The sequence below is a fragment of the Lycium ferocissimum genome, chromosome 4, assembly GCF_029784015.1.
Source record: "Lycium ferocissimum isolate CSIRO_LF1 chromosome 4, AGI_CSIRO_Lferr_CH_V1, whole genome shotgun sequence".
Taxonomy (NCBI): domain Eukaryota; kingdom Viridiplantae; phylum Streptophyta; class Magnoliopsida; order Solanales; family Solanaceae; genus Lycium; species Lycium ferocissimum.
Genome location: NC_081345.1, coordinates 49546484 through 49564183, shown reverse-complemented (window position 1 = coordinate 49564183; position 17700 = coordinate 49546484). Strand labels below are relative to the sequence as shown.

At 35.0% G+C, this 17700-nt stretch overlaps 1 protein-coding gene across 1 annotated transcript; it reads left to right on the top strand.

Moving 5' to 3' along the window:
- Positions 1-8481: 8481 nt before the first annotated feature.
- LOC132054818 (uncharacterized) lies at positions 8482-16973 on the top strand. Its single transcript, XM_059446792.1, has 5 exons — positions 8482-8780; positions 8927-8989; positions 13811-13923; positions 15162-16491; positions 16580-16973. The coding sequence occupies exons 2-4, from the start codon at positions 8977-8979 to the stop codon at positions 15303-15305; spliced, it is 270 nt and encodes an 89-aa protein (XP_059302775.1). The 5' UTR covers positions 8482-8780; positions 8927-8976; the 3' UTR covers positions 15306-16491; positions 16580-16973.
- The last annotated feature ends 727 nt before the right edge of the window (positions 16974-17700 follow it).

Below are 17700 nucleotides of genomic sequence, written 5' to 3'. Positions count from 1 at the left end.
GTAAGTAAATCAATATGCTGATGATAGGATACACGTGTTGGGGTTATGGATTTGAGCTAAGATCTATGTGTATATTCCGTGCAATATTAAATAATATGATTCAATGAATTATATAGCTATAAACCGGACCAAAATCAGAGAAAGTGGGGGAGAGAGAGAAAGCTTCAATATATATTCAAATACAATGTTTCGATCCGAAAAGCCAACCCTAAAAGTAGAAAGTTAAGTCATTTATTTATAGTTTTTCTCTAGTGGGCCCTTCCTCCTCCTCATGAAGCCCTTTAGAAATAAAGAAACCCTAATATGGAAAGGTTGGGTCGCACGGGTCCGACACCCGTACAACCGATTAACGTAATGATCACACGTGGCGATTGAATGACTGATTAATCGGACCAATGGCCACGACCACAACGGTCATGAAGAAACCGGGCTAACTGCCACGATCGACTCGGCCATGGAGAAATCGGACCAACTGCGCTTAAGAAGTTATCTCCGGATAAATCGGACCTTACGATTTTCTTCAAACTTCTTCTGACTACATCACCGGTGCAATACCCGGTCCGAGCACTTGTGTTTGTCTTCTTTCTTTTGTCGGTCCCCGGTCTCACCGGACAAACGCGAACCCGATTTTTACCGTATACAGTAACATTTTCATGAATAACTGATAGAGAAATAATAGGAATTCCTGAATAAAATGGACGAATTGTATTCCTACTTGTTTGTTTCGTATGAGTGGAATTTAGGGAAGAAACTAAATGAAAATAATTGTTACTCCCTCCGTTCACTTTTACTTGTTCAGTTTAACTTTGCACATCCTTTATGAAACAATAAGTAATTAATGCTTAGCGTAAAACATGAAAAATTATATTGTTTTTCTCTCGATATGCTAAAAGTGACAAGTAAAAATGAAAATATAATTTTAGTATAGTGAAAAGTAAAAGTGACCCAAGGGAATACTTTATACTATCAAACTTAATTGCACTTTAGGTTCTCATAAGTTCCTTCTTTTTAGTTCTCTTTAGTCAAATTTTTTAAATATTCCTAACTTCCTAGTACAAGCTCATAAGAATTTTGACATGCCATAAATTTTAAATATTCCTATCTCAGAGAGGAGTCGCGGGCCCGGATCCTCACTCGGATTCGTATGGTTGGATGTGGTCCCTTAATTTTAGTATTTCATCTTTTCAATTTATTTGTCTTATTTTATTTTCTCGTAGTTTCTCTTTTTTTTTTCTTTAACCACAAGATTAAAGAGCATTTTGATATTATTTCATATATATATATGATCATATAAGTCTGTTTTACTTTCTTAAACTTCGTGTTAAGTCAAAACCCAACAAATAAATTGAAACGATAGGAGTAATAGGTTTAAAATAGTCTGTTAAGTATCACTCGAATAGTTTTGATCTTTTAAATTTCTTAAAAGTGATTACTTTTGTACTCCGTCTGATATATTTATTTATCAAATTCTAATTGTCAAATTTAATCACAACTATACAACAACAACAACAAGCAGACGTTAGAGATCCCACCATGCGTGGTCTAGAGGTAGAGTGTGAGACGTGGAGACCTAACTCCCACCTGAAAGGTAGGGGTCGTTTCCAAAAGAACCTACCAAGAAAGGAAAAAAACAAGACAAAAGGTCAGATAGGGTCAAGCATATAAAAAACAATATGAAAACAACGAATAACAAAAGCGAGAAAATCATGATAGAACAGTCCGGAAAGAAAGGAGCATTAACTACTATAAATAAATAAGATAATGAAAGTACAAAGGCCCAACAAATATAAGCAGAAATCAAATGCAGAAATCAAACGGTAATAAACGAATGAGCAAAACTACAACTACTATGGTGAAAGGATAAGAAACCTAGCCTTCTATCCTAATCTGAGTCCTCCACAACCTCCTATCTAAGGTCATGTCCTCGGTAAGCTGAAACTGTGCCATATCCTGTCTAATCACCTCTCCCCGATACTTCTTCGGCCTCTCTTTACCTCTCATGAAACCGTCCATAGCCAACCTGTCACACCTCCGCACTGGAGCATCTGTGCCTCTCCTCTTCACATGCCCAAACCATCTCAGCCTCGCTTCCCGCATCTTGTCCTCCACTGATGCCACTCCCACCTTGTCCCAGATATCTTCATTTCTAATTCTATCCCTCCTAGTGTGCCCACACATCCATCGCAGCATTCGCATTTCCGCGACTTTCATCTTCTGAACATGAAAGTTCTTGACTGGAAATTTAATTACAACTATAAAAATAGAAAATATTTAATGAGAACTCACATTTAAAAGTAGTATAAATTTTGTGGTATATATTATTTTTGGTCTATTTCAAGAGTCTGGTGTAACTTTTTAAGGTGCAATTTTTGTTAACTTTTATCTATTTTTTTTTTTCTATTGCGGTTCAGTTTCTGAAACTTTAAAGAAAATTTTTGGTTTTTTGTTTAAATTTAACAATCAGAGTTTGATTTACATTTAACAAAGATTGATTTATATTTAACAAAGACCAAAAGTGTTTACTTTTGACAAACTTCACAGGCCAAAACTGCTCAATTTAACACTAAAGGAGCTATTTTAAACCTACTATCAAGGGACTAATTTCTGTTATTTTGTCTCCAAATAACCAATTGTCATTGACCCGCCCCAGCCCTAACACAGGTATATTCTCTGGGTTTAATGATATCATTAATTCAATATTCCGATTTCGACAATTCATCAAGCAGTAAATTCCAATATTACCCTTGTGTGTGTAATTTGTATACGTGTATTTATGCATGCATCTATATTTACTACACTGTTTTAATATACGGGGTACGATAGTTTAGGTATGCAAAAGGGAACACTACGTAGTTGAGTTATATAACTCGTGAAAATATGATGGTTTAGGTGAGTTTTAACCTATTCATCTTATTATTTTTGGTCTATTTCGAGTAGGTGCAGATGCAGGTAGTGCCCAAGGGGTTCACCCGAACCCTTCGGCGGGGAATCACCTTGTATATATAAGGTTAAAATTATTTTTTTGTATATATAGTAGATGTTGAACTCCCTTAGCTTCTTCGTTTTGTTTACTATTTTATATTTTTGAACCCCCTTAATGTAAATTCTGGCTCCGCCACTGATTTCGAGAGTCTGATGTAACTTTTTAAGATGCAACTTTTGTTATTTTTTTTTTCTATTTTTTTGTGTTTGTATAGATTTTTATGTTGTGGTTTATGAAACTTTGAAGAAAATTTTAGTGTTTTTGGTTAAAAAGAAGTTTGACAGTTCCAGTAAAATTTACCTTATATTTGATACTCTCTCCGTTAAAAAAGATTGTCTTACTTTCCTTATTAGTTTGTCTCAAAAAGATTGACATTTATGAGATGATTTACAGACACACAAATACTAATGCTTGTTTTGGATCACACATTTTAAAAGTTTTTATTTTTTATTTTCTAAACTCCTTGCGAAGTCAAACTAAAATAATTTTTTTAGAGCGGATGGAGTATACATTTTACAAACACCAAATTACTCACTTTTGACAAATATAAGCACAAAAACTATTCAATTGATACTTAAAAAGACTTATTTTGAACTTACAACCAAAGATAAGGGACATGTTTGTCATTTTCCTCTCCAAATAAGTAAATAACCAAACGTCATTAGGCCCTAAACAGCTACTTACTATATTTTCTGGATTCTTCTTCTTCTTCATTGGTGCATGGAATCCGATTACATCAACTAGTGTTTAGCCATATCCATCAAACACGTGCATGTTTTTTTTCCTCTTAGAATTTTAATTAATCATTGTTCCTATATGCAATTGCTTTATCAAATTCTAATTATTATCTGTTCGTGTGGTAATTTTATACTTCCTCGTTCTAATTTGTTTGACACTTTTCATTTTTCGAGGATCAAACTTCTCAATTTTGACCATGCGTTTGAATATAGAATCTTTAAATTTTTCATAATAAAATTTACCAATTTAGAAACTACGTAAAAAGTACTAAATTCATCATAAATAATAATTTAAAATATTTAAAAGACATATGTTGACACCCAATTTTGTCCCTCTTTTGTTCCAATTTATTTCCTCGGGTTTCGAAATTTATTGACGAGCTAAGTATTTTTATTTTCACTACTATTTCTACTACTATTAATGTCATTACTTTCATTTTCATTAACGCTATCAAAGCATTAATAGTATTACTTTATCACAATTTTTTAATGGTTCGTCATCGCTTCATTTTAGGATTTGTACTCATTAAATTATTTATACTTTATTAAATCCTTTATTCTCTACATACTAATTATTAATCGTCTTTACATAACATATCTTGTACTAGTTATTAAATTAATAGCCCTAATCAACCCATTATCCGTTTAAATAAATCAGCCCACACTTGAAATCAATAGGCCGGCCCATATGTTTAATTTACCCAACCCAAATTTTCGGCCAGCCCATCCCCGTTTTTACCCGACCCAGCCCAAACGATTTAACAAAAAAACCTAAACCCTCATTTTTCTTTCTCAAACGCAGCCTCTCTCTTTCTCCCTCTTCTTCTTCCATTTTTAGCAAAAGCTCAAACCTTCACAACAATGGCAGATTTTTGCCGCTCTATTTTCGTGCAATACCGCCCTTTTCTCCTTGTCATCTCCTTTCTTCTCTCCCTTCCTCCATTTCTAGCATAAAAATAGAACCCCTTTAACTTTAAACAGCTTTGCCTACCCATTTCCGCACAAGAAATCGTCCAAAGTTCCTCCAACGTTCGATTTCCAACAATTTTGGCCAGATTTTGAAACTTTTAAACTCAAAAATCCCGCCCATTTTAAACCCAAGAGAAACCCTAGAAGTCGAGTATAAATATTCGTTTTCATGACCCATTTGAAGGGGGGATTGAACATTTTTTTTTATTTTTCTAAATCTAGACTTGTTCGGACTCTGTTCTGTTAGAGTTCAGCCAGTCGCCTAAAAACCCATTTGAAATACTTATACTTTCAATCACTATACCCGGATACCCATTCGAATACTAAGCAATTCTACTCTGCTTTTACTTTAAGATCGAGCGTAGATTCGAGACCCTCGACGTCCCATTTCACTGTATACAAAACAGGTCAGTGCAATCTCTTCTTTCCATTTTTTAGTTCGTTTTGATGTTCGATGCGTATTTGGATCCTTTATTCGTATGTTTAAAGTGTTTTAATTTCAAGTTGGGGCTGTGTTAAGATTTATTTGCTCGATATCACGAAAATAAGAAGTTATGATCGACGTCGTACAGTAGGAAATTGAATCCGTGATCTTGAATGATGATTGATACTCAGTTAGCATATTCAGTGTTTTACTTTAAAAATATGATTTAAGGCCCCCTGTTTCGTTATTACATAAAGCATGAGAAATTCCTTCCCTTCCTTTCAGTTAAAAGTGCTCTTATGAATAGGAACAAGCTGTCTTTATGAGGTTTGGAGTTAGTTTACCTATTAGTGTAACATATATGCAAAGTGGAGACCTGTTCCTTTTGTTCGCTCACGCTTCGATACGCAAAACTTCTAGACTTGCCTGCGTGATTCAATGTCAGTTTTCCCTGCCTATGATCATTTGTTAGATTTAGTTCATTTCCCGGCTGGTTTGATAATGTTTGTAGGTTGTTGATGTAGGTTTTTATTTAGCCTGAATTACTATGATCTGTTTAATATTTAACGAGAGTATTGATAGTTTCAACTAGTTGAAAACATGTTCAGCCCTTTTAGACTCTATTGTCTGTCCTGTTTGAGCTTAAACTGTGTGTTGACTGGGAACTCTGCTAAGGGTGTTTCCTTAATGTCATGTTTTGGTCTAATGGGTTAATTAGGCTACAAATGGCTTAAGCGTATTAATCAGCCTTTTTTTTTTTTTGCATAATGTCCTGTGCTATTAAGATCAATTATGCTCCTGTTTCCAGACTCTAGCTACTGCCTTTTAGTCAAATGGGAGTTGAATTCTTATGTTTCCATACGAATGAATTCATATGAAAACTCTGTTTGTTGCTAAACTCTATTTGTTGTATTAAATGTGGACCCAATAGCCTGCTGTTGTATTGACCAATGTGTTGGGTTCATCTTCCATTCTGTAAAGTCTCTCGGGTCCTTATAGTGTCGCGTTAATTGCGATATTGTTTGAGTAAAGTGTTCAAATAAGGCTTGGCGGAGTATCACTGTTTTAATAGGGATAAGAATGTTCAATTCTGGGGCTTCCCCAAACTGTCATAGTGTGGAATTAATGCCAAACATGTGCTAGTTTGAATGCTGTTATGTTTAGCTGCTGTTTGTGACTGTTAAACAGGGGATTGATGCTTTGTTTTCTGTTAAGTAGGGATTAGTTTGATCCCCCTTTCCCTATTTCATGTTTTCAAATATACATGGCATATACACAATCCATTAATCTACTTTTGAGTTTACATTTTATATGTTTAACTTTATTCCTTGATTATATACTAATTCTTTTCCTTTTATTTTATGCATGATCACCGCATACGAGTCCGAGGGACTCGCTCTTCTCCCGAATTCGGTGTTGGGCTAGAAGCCCAACGCAATCTGTCCTCTCTGTTCCAGGCCCCTCTGTCCGCAGCCAAACAGAAGATAAACAAAATCTGGGCGAAGCCCAACAGCAAACAGCCACAGCAGTCTCCAAAAACGACTGGGCCAAGGCCCAACTGCGGCCTGGTCACAGCGGTTCCTAAATGGGCTGAGCCCATTTGACTCATTTACCCTTCTATTTTATTTTTGCCGTGCATTTAATTTGTGCTGTATGACTAACGCTTTTGTTTGTTAATTTAAATGAACCTTAGCAAATTGGTGGGGTTTAGTTTAATAATGGGTAGTTAATTCCATAAATTACATTCACTTCTATTTTCTGAACTATTTATAGTATCTATAACATTTATTGAGTAATTGATTTTCAAATAGTATGCCTATATATTTTTGGATTAAAGGAATCATTTTCATTCTTACCATCTTAGGAATTTTAAAACATCGCTAACACGCAAAATATGAATCCGATTATATTTTATAAACATTTTCAAGATTTATCCAATTATACATATTTTTAGCCGAAATTGGCTAAATAAAGAGTGATAAAAAATAGAAAGGAACTTATGACCTTTTCATCATATTTAAGAATATAAGTCTAGGCATTTCTACACCGTCATGTTCATATAATATCATTTTTTTTATCTAAAGTTCACATTCGTCAAATCATCTTTTAAAGGGCTATTATTCATAGATAAATTATCTTATTTTTACAAATCTTATTTTTGAATAACATTACTATTTAAGACCTTAGCAACATTTATAAACTATTTTCCAAACATTAAAAAATATTTACACTTAGTCTAATTAACTTTAAGTCTGGTCGGTTAACCATTATTAATGGAACTCAGAGGATGCCTAATACCTTCCATCTAGGTTGGTTGAACCCTTACTCAGATCTTTTTGATTTCGTAGACTTTAATAAAATCAACTTTAGGTGACAACTTTAATGAATTTCAGGTGCCCTAATTCACCGTAAATAATTAGGTGGCGACTCCTTAACTTTAAATCACCTCGGAATTACCCGGATGTTGTAAACTATTTTGACTTAGGTTAAAATAGGGTATAACAACATATAAAAAAATTAGAACAACTCGTTTGACTCTCAAAAAGCCAAAAGTGTCAAACAAATTGGGACGGAGAGAGTATGTGTATGTATTTTTTTTTTCCAATGTATGTGTATGTATGCATGCATCTATTTTTGCCTATTGGAAATTAAATTAAAGAAGTATATCGATTAGTATATGAAGTTTATGTGTTCCTACAGTAATCTCAAACTAATTTACATTAGTAAGTGGGTTCACAATTAAATATTTATAAAAATTTAGTGAAATTCTTAATACTCTCCGTCCCAAATTACAACAACAACAACAAACCCAGTGTAATCTCAAAAATGGGCCTGGGTTCACAATTAAATATTTATAAATATTTAGTGAAATTTTTAATACCCTCCATCCCAAATTACAACAACAACGACAAACCCAATGTAATCCCACAAATGGGGTTTGGGGAGGTTAAAGTGTACGCAGATCTTACCCCTATCTTGAAAAGATAGATAGATTGTTTCCGATAGACACTTGGCTCAAAAGACGATAAAAAGAGGCAGCATCAACAAGCAGAAACAACAGTAAGATAAAGACTCCGTCTCAAATTAGTTGTCATGTTTTTCTTCTGATAGTCAATTTAACTAATTTTTGTAGCTAAATTGGATTTGATCAACTCAATATATTACAATTAAAATTTGGATATTAAAAAACTATACGAAAAGTACTACAAGTTGCAATTTTCCTAATTGATGAAAAAATAAATTTTAAAACATTGGTCAAAGTTTACGTAGTTTGACTCTCGAAAAGTGAAACATGACAACTAATTTGGGACGGAGGGAGTATATATACAACTTATGAGCAAAAGCTACTAGGTAACCTGTAAGTTAACCTTTGGATCTGCCCCTGCTTCTGCGACTCACATTGAAGAATATTTTTACTGATGATAATCACTATCATCATGTATGAATTCTGTATATGTTTTTTGGTTGGCTTATATCAATGAAGTTGGATTTTTTCTTGAGAAAAATCCTAACATTTCTGCAATGTTGCTCGGACTCTTCAAAAGTATCGACGGGTGCGTGTCGGACACTTCAAAAATAATGCATTTTTGAAAAATCCGACACGGGTGCGGCAACGAAAGTGAAGAGTCTGCGCAACTTAGCTTTTCTGACCTTCGGAGTTTTTGAGGTGCCACAACAGAAATATCTTGGGCTATTTTTTGTTTGCTGTGTATAATTGATCTTATAGGGATTAATATGTAATTTGAAGTTTCTGCTAGCAGATACTTTGGTTTTTCTTGGAACTGACTGAAGTCTTTTCTGCTGCTTATGCAGATAATCAGTGTCGAAAACAGTAGGTAGATTAAAGAGAAATCAAAGAAGATATGGAAGATTGGGGTAAATGTTGACAGTTCTTGAAGTTCTTTGATTATTTATTTTCCTGTGGAGAGATAATTCTGTTGTTAGAATGTTTAAATCTTCTGCTTATTTAAGAAATAATTTGCTATTGTCTTGAGTAAACTTGAATTAAGTCCTTTGTATTGCAACAGTTATTTAAGCTGTTTCTCCGTCTAGTGGCAAAAAAGGATCGTTCTGATTTGAAAATGCAAAGAATTACTGCGTTGGTTGTTGCTCACTAGCCAAATTCATGAAATAGTAACTACTAATCTGCACACTGTTATTTATGTGTTCAAAGACATTTTGAGATGTATCACAATGATCATGATGTTGTGCAGAGATTTTGAATGCTGCTAATAATTTCTATTGAATGATACAATGTTGTCGATGGTGATAACTAAGTTTTCTGTTGAACATCCTTTGTGTTATTTTTCACTCTGATTTTTTACAAAGGCTTAAGTAACTAAAACGCCCCCGAACTTGGCACGAATTGCAACTTTCGTCCCCAAACTATTACTGCACTTTAAGACACCCCTAGACTTGGCAAAATGGGTTTTAATTAATCCCCGAGCTCATGACCCGGAGCGAGTGTACATCACTCGCGGGTCCGAATTTGGATTAAAACGCTTATGTGGCCATCCACGTGTAATATATTCATGCCACATAATAAATTAGAACCGGGTAAATAACCCGACCCGACCCACGTTTAATTAAACCCCTCTCGTCTCTAGAAGCGTCCATTTGAACCTCACCCTCAAAAACTCTCCGTCTCCCTTTGATTTCTATGGAAATTTTAGGGTTCTAGTCTACAAATCTCGTTAAACACTAGTTGTTAGGGTCACATTCTGTCGATTCTTGGGTGTATTAAGTGTGTGTGGGTTCAAGTTCATCGATTAGTGTTCGTTCTATGTTTAAGCTGTTCTGTCCAGATTTTCCATTGAATGTTTGTTAGTGTTAACATGTTGAATAGGCTAACCATTACTAACCAGATGGTATAACGTATTGCTTCACAAAGTCATCATAATCATATTCAATATGCTAACCAAAATTAGATTACATTGTGAATCATCTAAATAGAACTTCACTTCAACCTAATTAGTACTACAACCATTGTTAATCATCTAAGTACAACTTCACTTCAACCTAATTAGTACTACTACGGAACCAAGAAAAACATAAAATTACATAGGACACTAATACATAGACAAATCTTCAATGTTTTTGACCACTCCAACTCTTTGGGATATAACTTAATTACCACAAACTCACTGTCATGGACGCAAAGTTTTATGCCGGATCCGGCAGACTTTTAGTTGTGTTTAACTAAAAACGCCGGAAGAAAGAACTTTTAGTTATGTTTAGTTATGCGGGTCCGGCATAACTTTGATAATTCCTTCACAAAGTTATGCGGGTCCGGCATACAAGTTTGCCCATTAAAAGTATGCCCCCGTCGGCATAAATTTGTTAACGAATTATCAAACTTATGCCGATGGGGGCATACTTATGCCTTATGGGCGAGACTTTGCCTTGAAGCATATATATGTATTTGTCATTCCAAACTAATTATGGGTTGCGTTGTATAGCAAAGTATGTTAATTGTTAAACACCACGAGGCACGAACCCATTGTCATTAACGTGAGATACTAACTACTATTCGCTTAATTCGAACAATTTATTGTTAGGTTTTGAAGTATATATACGAGGATCCACACGAATGTGAGAATATTGATTTGTTAATTTCTTTGGGATATAACTTAATTACCACAAACTCACCGTCATGGACGCAAAGTTTTATGGTTACTTTAAATTTAATAGCTCGGATTCGAAACAATCTAGTACTCTATATTCCGTTAAGTTGGACATATCGCTTGGGTTGCTTGTCTCAAAGCTGAATTCATACTTATGTTAATTGTTGTTAATTTGTAACCGAGATTAAGCATGTGAGTTGGAACAATATCTGCGTAAGAAGATTAAAATGCAAGCTCGATCCGAGGCATACTTTCTTAGAAATGCAAGCCGAATATCTTTGGAGGGCGGACTTTTAATTATATTTAGTTATGCGGATATAGACTTTTTTAGTTGTGTTTAACTAAAAGTCGCCGGAGGGGCGACTTTTAGTTATGTTTAGTTATGCGGTGTCGGCATAACTTTGATAATTCCTTCACAAAGTTATGCGGTCCGCATACAAGTTTGCCCATTAAAAGTATGCCCCGTCGGCATAAATTTGTTAACGAATTATCAAACTTATGCCGATGGGGGGCATACTTATGCCTTATGGGGGAGACTTTGCCTTGAAGCATATATATGTATTTGTCATTCCAAACTAATTATGGGTTGCATTGTATAGCGAGTATGTTAATTGTTAAACACCGAGAGGCACGAACCCATTGTCATTAACGTGAGATACTAACTACTATTCGCTTAATTCGAACAATTTATTGTTAGGTTTTGAAGTATATATACGAGGATCCACACGAATCTGCGTAATATTAATTTGTTAATTTCTTTGGGATATAACTTAATTACCACAAACCCACCGTCATGGACGCAAAGTTTTATGGTTACTTTAAATTTAATAGCTCGGATTCGAAAAAATCTAGTACTCTATATTCCGTTATGGAAAGGAAAGCATCACGATAGAGGAAATAACATATGTATATCCTTGAATGCTTATTGTTTGGGCTCCTTCACCGAAAGTTAATTATTTATTAGATTAGCTCGTTGGTGGAGGAGAAATGAATCTACTCACTCCCCTATACTTCCTAAAGAACAAATGTAATGTTGACAATGAAACGTGCTTTCACCACAAGGATAGTTGTATTTCGTTCTTTCGCTTGTTTATGGCATTGCTAAAGAAGACGATTAATGTACTTGCCTCGATATCCTAATGAAATTGTGTGTATATGAAGGCTTCAACCTAATCAATTTCTTGTTTGAAGCGAGTGAAGTTCCCGTGATGTAATACAGTGGACTTCGACTTCAATATGGTATTACCGAATACGTACCGAACCGAAGTTTAATTTACCGATTACCGAATTACCGAACCGAAGTTTGAAAGTTCGGTATTTGGTATCTATTTTCAATTACCGAATACCGAATTACCGATCCCGAACTTCAAAAATACCGAACCGAATACCGAACGCCCACCCCTAATTGAGAGAGAAAATTTAACAATTAGAAAAGAAGGAGAACAAAAAGCTTGAAATTCAAGTTATGGTGTATTTTAATGGGGGAGGGGTTAAATAAGAAGAAGGGCTGATGTTTAGCCGTTGGAATTGAAGGAAATGTAAAGGGAAATGTCAAAATTGAAATTTTACCGTTTTAATGCGATGTGGCACTTGTCACGCGCCTCTTGGCGTGTGACTACACTCACTATGCCATGTGGCGGCTCGGGGATTAATTAAAACCCATTTTGCCAAGTCTAGGGGTGTCTTAAAGTGCAGTAATAGTTTGGGGACGAAAGTTGCAATTCGTGCCAAGTTCGGGGGCGTTTTAGTTACTTAAGCCTTTTTACAAATTAGTTACTCTTTCGCTCCAATCAAAGCATTATAGAGCAAGGACAAAATTGAGATTTTTATTTCGGAAAAGTCTCAAATATGTCATCCAACTATCGGAAATGGTTCATTTATGTCACTCGTCAATAGTTTGGCTCATTTATGCCATCAAACTATAGGAAATGACTCATTTATGCCATCGAACTATAGGAAGTGACTCATTTATGCCACTCATCAATAGTTTGACTCATTTATGTCATCGCTCGTTACCAAAATGACTCATCCATGCCATTTTTTATTAACGCCGATTTTATAATACCAGATATGACACGTGGCCTCCAATTAGAGGTCTATCGTTTAATTAAACCAACCCAATTTTAAATACCAAATTAATAAAATATCTGATCCATACACCTTTCCCACCCACAACCATAATTTAGGTAGAGGCCACGTGTCATACATGGTATTGTAAAACCAGTTTTAATGAAATATGGCATGGATGGGTCATTTTTATTAACGGGAGATGGCATAAATGAGTCAAATTATTGATGAGTGGCATAAATGAGTCATTTCCTATAGTTTGATGGCATAAATGAGTCATTTCCTATAGTTCGATGACATAAATGAGCCAAACTATTGACGAGTGGCATAAATGAGCCATTTCTGATAGTTGGATGGCATATTTGAGCCTTTTCCGTTTTAATTTTCTTCATCTTTCTATGGGATAGACAGATAGTGATATGTTTAGAGTGGCTTAATGGAGGACACTGGCTGGGGACTATACGACATATCACATATGTATACTGTAACTTTAACCTTTTCCTTCCTCCTTGCACAGATCAAGTGCAGATTTTTGGTTTTTATTCCATTGATTTACACTTATGTGCGTGTGGATGCCCAAGTGCCAAGTCCACTTCACTTCAAACCATTGGTAAAATATATATGTATGCACAGTAATACAATATAGATAGCTACACAACTCAGCAATGTACAGTGTCATAGTTGATTGAGAAACTTATTGCAAAATATTAGGTATTAACTTGGAGATGTCATGTTCTCTAACCAATATATCGTGGTTAATTTTGAGGATTTGATTTCTTTAGCTTACTGAAAAGATCTAGTTTCCCTATATTTTGAGATGTTCTATCTGGCAGACACCCAATGGGATGTAATTGCCTTGAGAGTGAGAGCTTTGCTACATATTGTCTGGTTATTGAAGAAATCTTTTGTTCATTAACTAAAAAAAAAAAAAAATGATAGTTCTAGGCCACTAAATTGCTGGTTCTTTGGTGATTGCTCAATAACTTTTTGTTTTTTTCTGTTACAGAGGATGTACCAGTTCCAGATCTTCTCAAAAAGGTGCAACCAAGGAGCAAGTGGGATGATGAAGATGCGGATGATAATGACGTAAAGGACTCTTGGGAAGATGAACCTGCTTCGGTAGAGTTGATGAGTTATTGATTTCCCATTTCCATTTCATGAACATCTTTGCAGTATTTGTTATTTGCTAAACCATGTCTGTATATTTACGCATTTAATTATTTAGCAAAACATTTGTACATTTGATTTCTCTTCACATGAGTAGTATAACTGAAATTTGGATTTTTATGTTCTTCTGCAGTGCCAATAGACATTTAGGCATCTTACTTCTGTTCCTCCCTTAGTTAAAGCTATATGCCTCATCAGTTATTCACTAATAGATGCAACCGATTCCTTTGTAAGGACTATTGAGTTCAGAAACCATAAATCTGGTAGTTGACACTTGGTGGAGTTAGTGTGCCATTTTGTTGCTAATTCATTGCTTGTGTATTGTTATTTAGTTATTGAAGTAAAATTAAAGGAGACTTAGATGATCTGCATTATCCAATTGTCTAGTTACAAACTATATGCTTTAGAAACTTCCTACATCAAATTCTTGTCCATTATCGGAGAAAATTCTGTCGTTTTTTGTTCCCTTCTCTTTTCAATTGGTAACATTTGTATACCAGTATATAGACTAGCAACCCTCATCTTGTGTCAATTTTTATTGTATCATGGATATTAGCCTAATCCCGAGATACCAGTATTCTGTGTAACTTGACATAACAGGGGGTGGACACTGTTAAAGATTTTCCCAGCAATTTAAACAAGAGACTACTTGATCATTTCTCCTTTAAAAATGTAGTTTTATGAAGGTGGTTTTAGCATTTAACAAATGCAGAAAGTCAAATTGATATAGGAGTTACTTTTTATGTTCCATTTGAGCTGACATTCTTATGCCTTTCTACATCTACCAACTATTGTTAAATCCATTTCTTAGATTTGGGCGGAGTTCGTCTAATGGGTAGAAAGCTAGGGATCTACATTATTTATCGACTGAAGAAAGCTTTGAATCTTCTTTGTTGTATGCTCATTGATGTTTGTTTGGCCAGAAAGACAATTCATGTTCATCAACCAAACTTCTTTTTCATTGGTTGGAGTGATTCTCTTCTCTATTGTTGTAGTTAGAACCCTCCTGTGTGGATTTCGTTATGACGTAATTCTCACTCGTGCATCTGTTCTACAATGTGCTCATGCATCAATTCTAATTTTCTTGGTTATTATGTTGTGATGATATGTCCCCCTACCATGAGCTACTTTCTCTCTGTGGAATGTTCTACTTCTTGGTCTAATCAACTTAACTATCGTGGATTAAACAGGCAGCTAAACCAGAACCGCCTGTTGAGAAAGCCCCTAAAAAGTCTGCTGCCGAATCCATTGAAAAGAAAGGCAAGGAGGTTAAAGTTGATACCATGGAGGTGCCTCTAGATCCAGTAGCTGAAAAACTCGTCAACAAAGGTTAAAACTTTGCACAATCTTTTATTTCGTAGCTGCAGATTTTAGATACTTAAAATGAGAAGCACACCGCCTGAATTAGCTGAGAAGAAGTTGGTGTAGTGTTGAGACAGCGCAAGTGAAACTATGTAGAAGGGGCATGAAAGCATGCTTAACCGGAGTCAAGTTATACTCGTTAACTGTTAGCTGATGTTGTTCATTCCCGGATATCATCTTTATGATCTTTTTGATGGGTGATCCGGATACCATCTTCTTGTGAAATAGAACTTATAGTATGTGGGTTAGGTGGTTAGTTTTCAAGTAATGATTTCTATTTTTATACTGCAACTCCAACTATCTTCCTTGTTAACAAAATAAGCTGTCGTCTTTAATATTGTCTTCCATAATGTTCTACAACTATGTGTTTGATATCCAATTTTTCTCTACGACCTCATTTTAACTAGATTATGATATCCGAAGGGGAGCCTTGGCGTAATTGGTAAAGTTTGTGACCAAGTGATTACAAGTTCGAGCCGTGGAAACATCCTCTTGCAGAATGCACGGTAAGACTACATACAATAGACCCTTGTGGTCCAGCCCTTCCCCGGACCCCGCACATAGCGGGAGTTTAGTGCACCAGACTGTCCTTTTTAGATGATACCAGATACTTTCATCCAGCTAAAAATTACACTTCTATTTCTTCCCTATCTAATTTGTTGTTTCATCTCCCGATGGTGGTGCATATCATTTGCATGTCTTGCATACTCATGCAGACTTCTTGTCTCATCTTATCTCTCTTTTACAGGCTTGTGGAAGAAGCTGATTATAGGTCCACAGCAGAATTGTTTTCTAGGAAAGGTGGTGATGATAAGATCCTAAATAATTTTATTCCCAAGAGCAAGAGTGATTTCTTGGAATATGCTGAGCTAATTTCTCATAAGCTGCGGCCATATGAGTTTTGTCAAATTTGTTTATACGTGGTCGTGGTTATCTGATGTTGTTGGTTGTCGGAGCCTTGATTCTGAATTAGGAATATTACGCTTCCCATTTTGCAGAAGAGTTACCATTACATTGGACTGCTCAAGAATGTTATGAGACTGTCGATGACTGTGTTGAAAGGGTAAGATGCTAAAGATATTGCTTCTTCTGTTACTGCCATGGCAAACGAGAAGCTTAAAGCTGAAAAGGAAGCCAATGCGAGTAAAAAGAAGTCAGGTATTGATGTGCCTAATTTTCTATATGCTTGAAACCTAAATCTGATCTGCATTTTCAGTGTTTTAAAACTCTTTCTTCTTTTATACAGGTGCAAAGAAGAAGCAGATTCATGTTGATTAGCCAGATGATGAAGCAGTAGTTAATGCATACGATGGTTATGACGATTATGATTTCATGTGAGGGAAACTTAGAAAATCATGTGAATAGAACACCTCTTAACCACAAACCATTAGACGATCTTCAATTTACATGTGTAAAAATGAGGATCCCGCGGCCTGTCTTCTCTCTGAATTCGTCATTTTTGTGGTCAAGTAGGTTGGGCAATTGTCGATAAGTTAATAGTGGTAGGTTTAGCTTTCTCTTGTATGATGTGAATGTCAGGACAGAGCAGATCAGCATTCTCTTGTAATGTGGCTGTCAAACTGGAAGATTCAGTATTCGTATTTATGATGTGACTTTCAGATTTTGAATCTACAGATTTTATTTTATCTTTGATAATGTAGACTTTATTTATATATAATCACGGCATAACTGCCGGATTTGCCATTACATCGGACTCGATAATACTACAATTACCTAACATAGTAAGTTTACGACAAGTCGTAGTAGACACTTTACTAATTACATAGTTACTTAGTACACTGTAACTTAGTTCTTGCAAAATAACATCAGGAGGATTAAACAGTAACATAGGTTGATGCAGAATTACTTGTACCTGTCTAAGTTAATATTGGTCATACTTTAATAGGCAAAATGTATGTTTGCCTTGAGCTTGCGAACTTATGGACTAGGTGCCGGCTATAATATTAACGAATGTGATTAGTTAATAAGACTATTAGTTGGAGTTGATAACTTATAGTATGATCATTCAAGTATTGCAGATTAGTTACTAAAGTCACTTATATGTTTATTTTGTATCAATAAAATCACTCAAGTTAGACCAAATATCTACAAAGTCATTAGCCATAAAACTAAAGAGATAATTTCATAAATCATAATCCTCCCCTCAAGTTTTGCTTTGTAACACTATATTCGTTATTTATTTATTTTAACAATTCTTTTAACCTGATTATCATTAAAACAAAAAAAGGAGAAAATAACACAGGGTACCTATATAAGACTCTTCATTACAAAACATAATGATACTTTTCCTTATTTATAAAACATAACAACAAATTTATAAAATATAACGGATCTTCATATTTCATA

Bases quoted from the DNA above. Each gene is read 5' to 3' on its own strand.
- LOC132054818 (XM_059446792.1), top strand. The intron at 13,924-15,161 runs GTAGAGTTGATG...TGGATTAAACAG, and splicing joins GGGAAGATGAACCTGCTTCG to GCAGCTAAACCAGAACCGCC.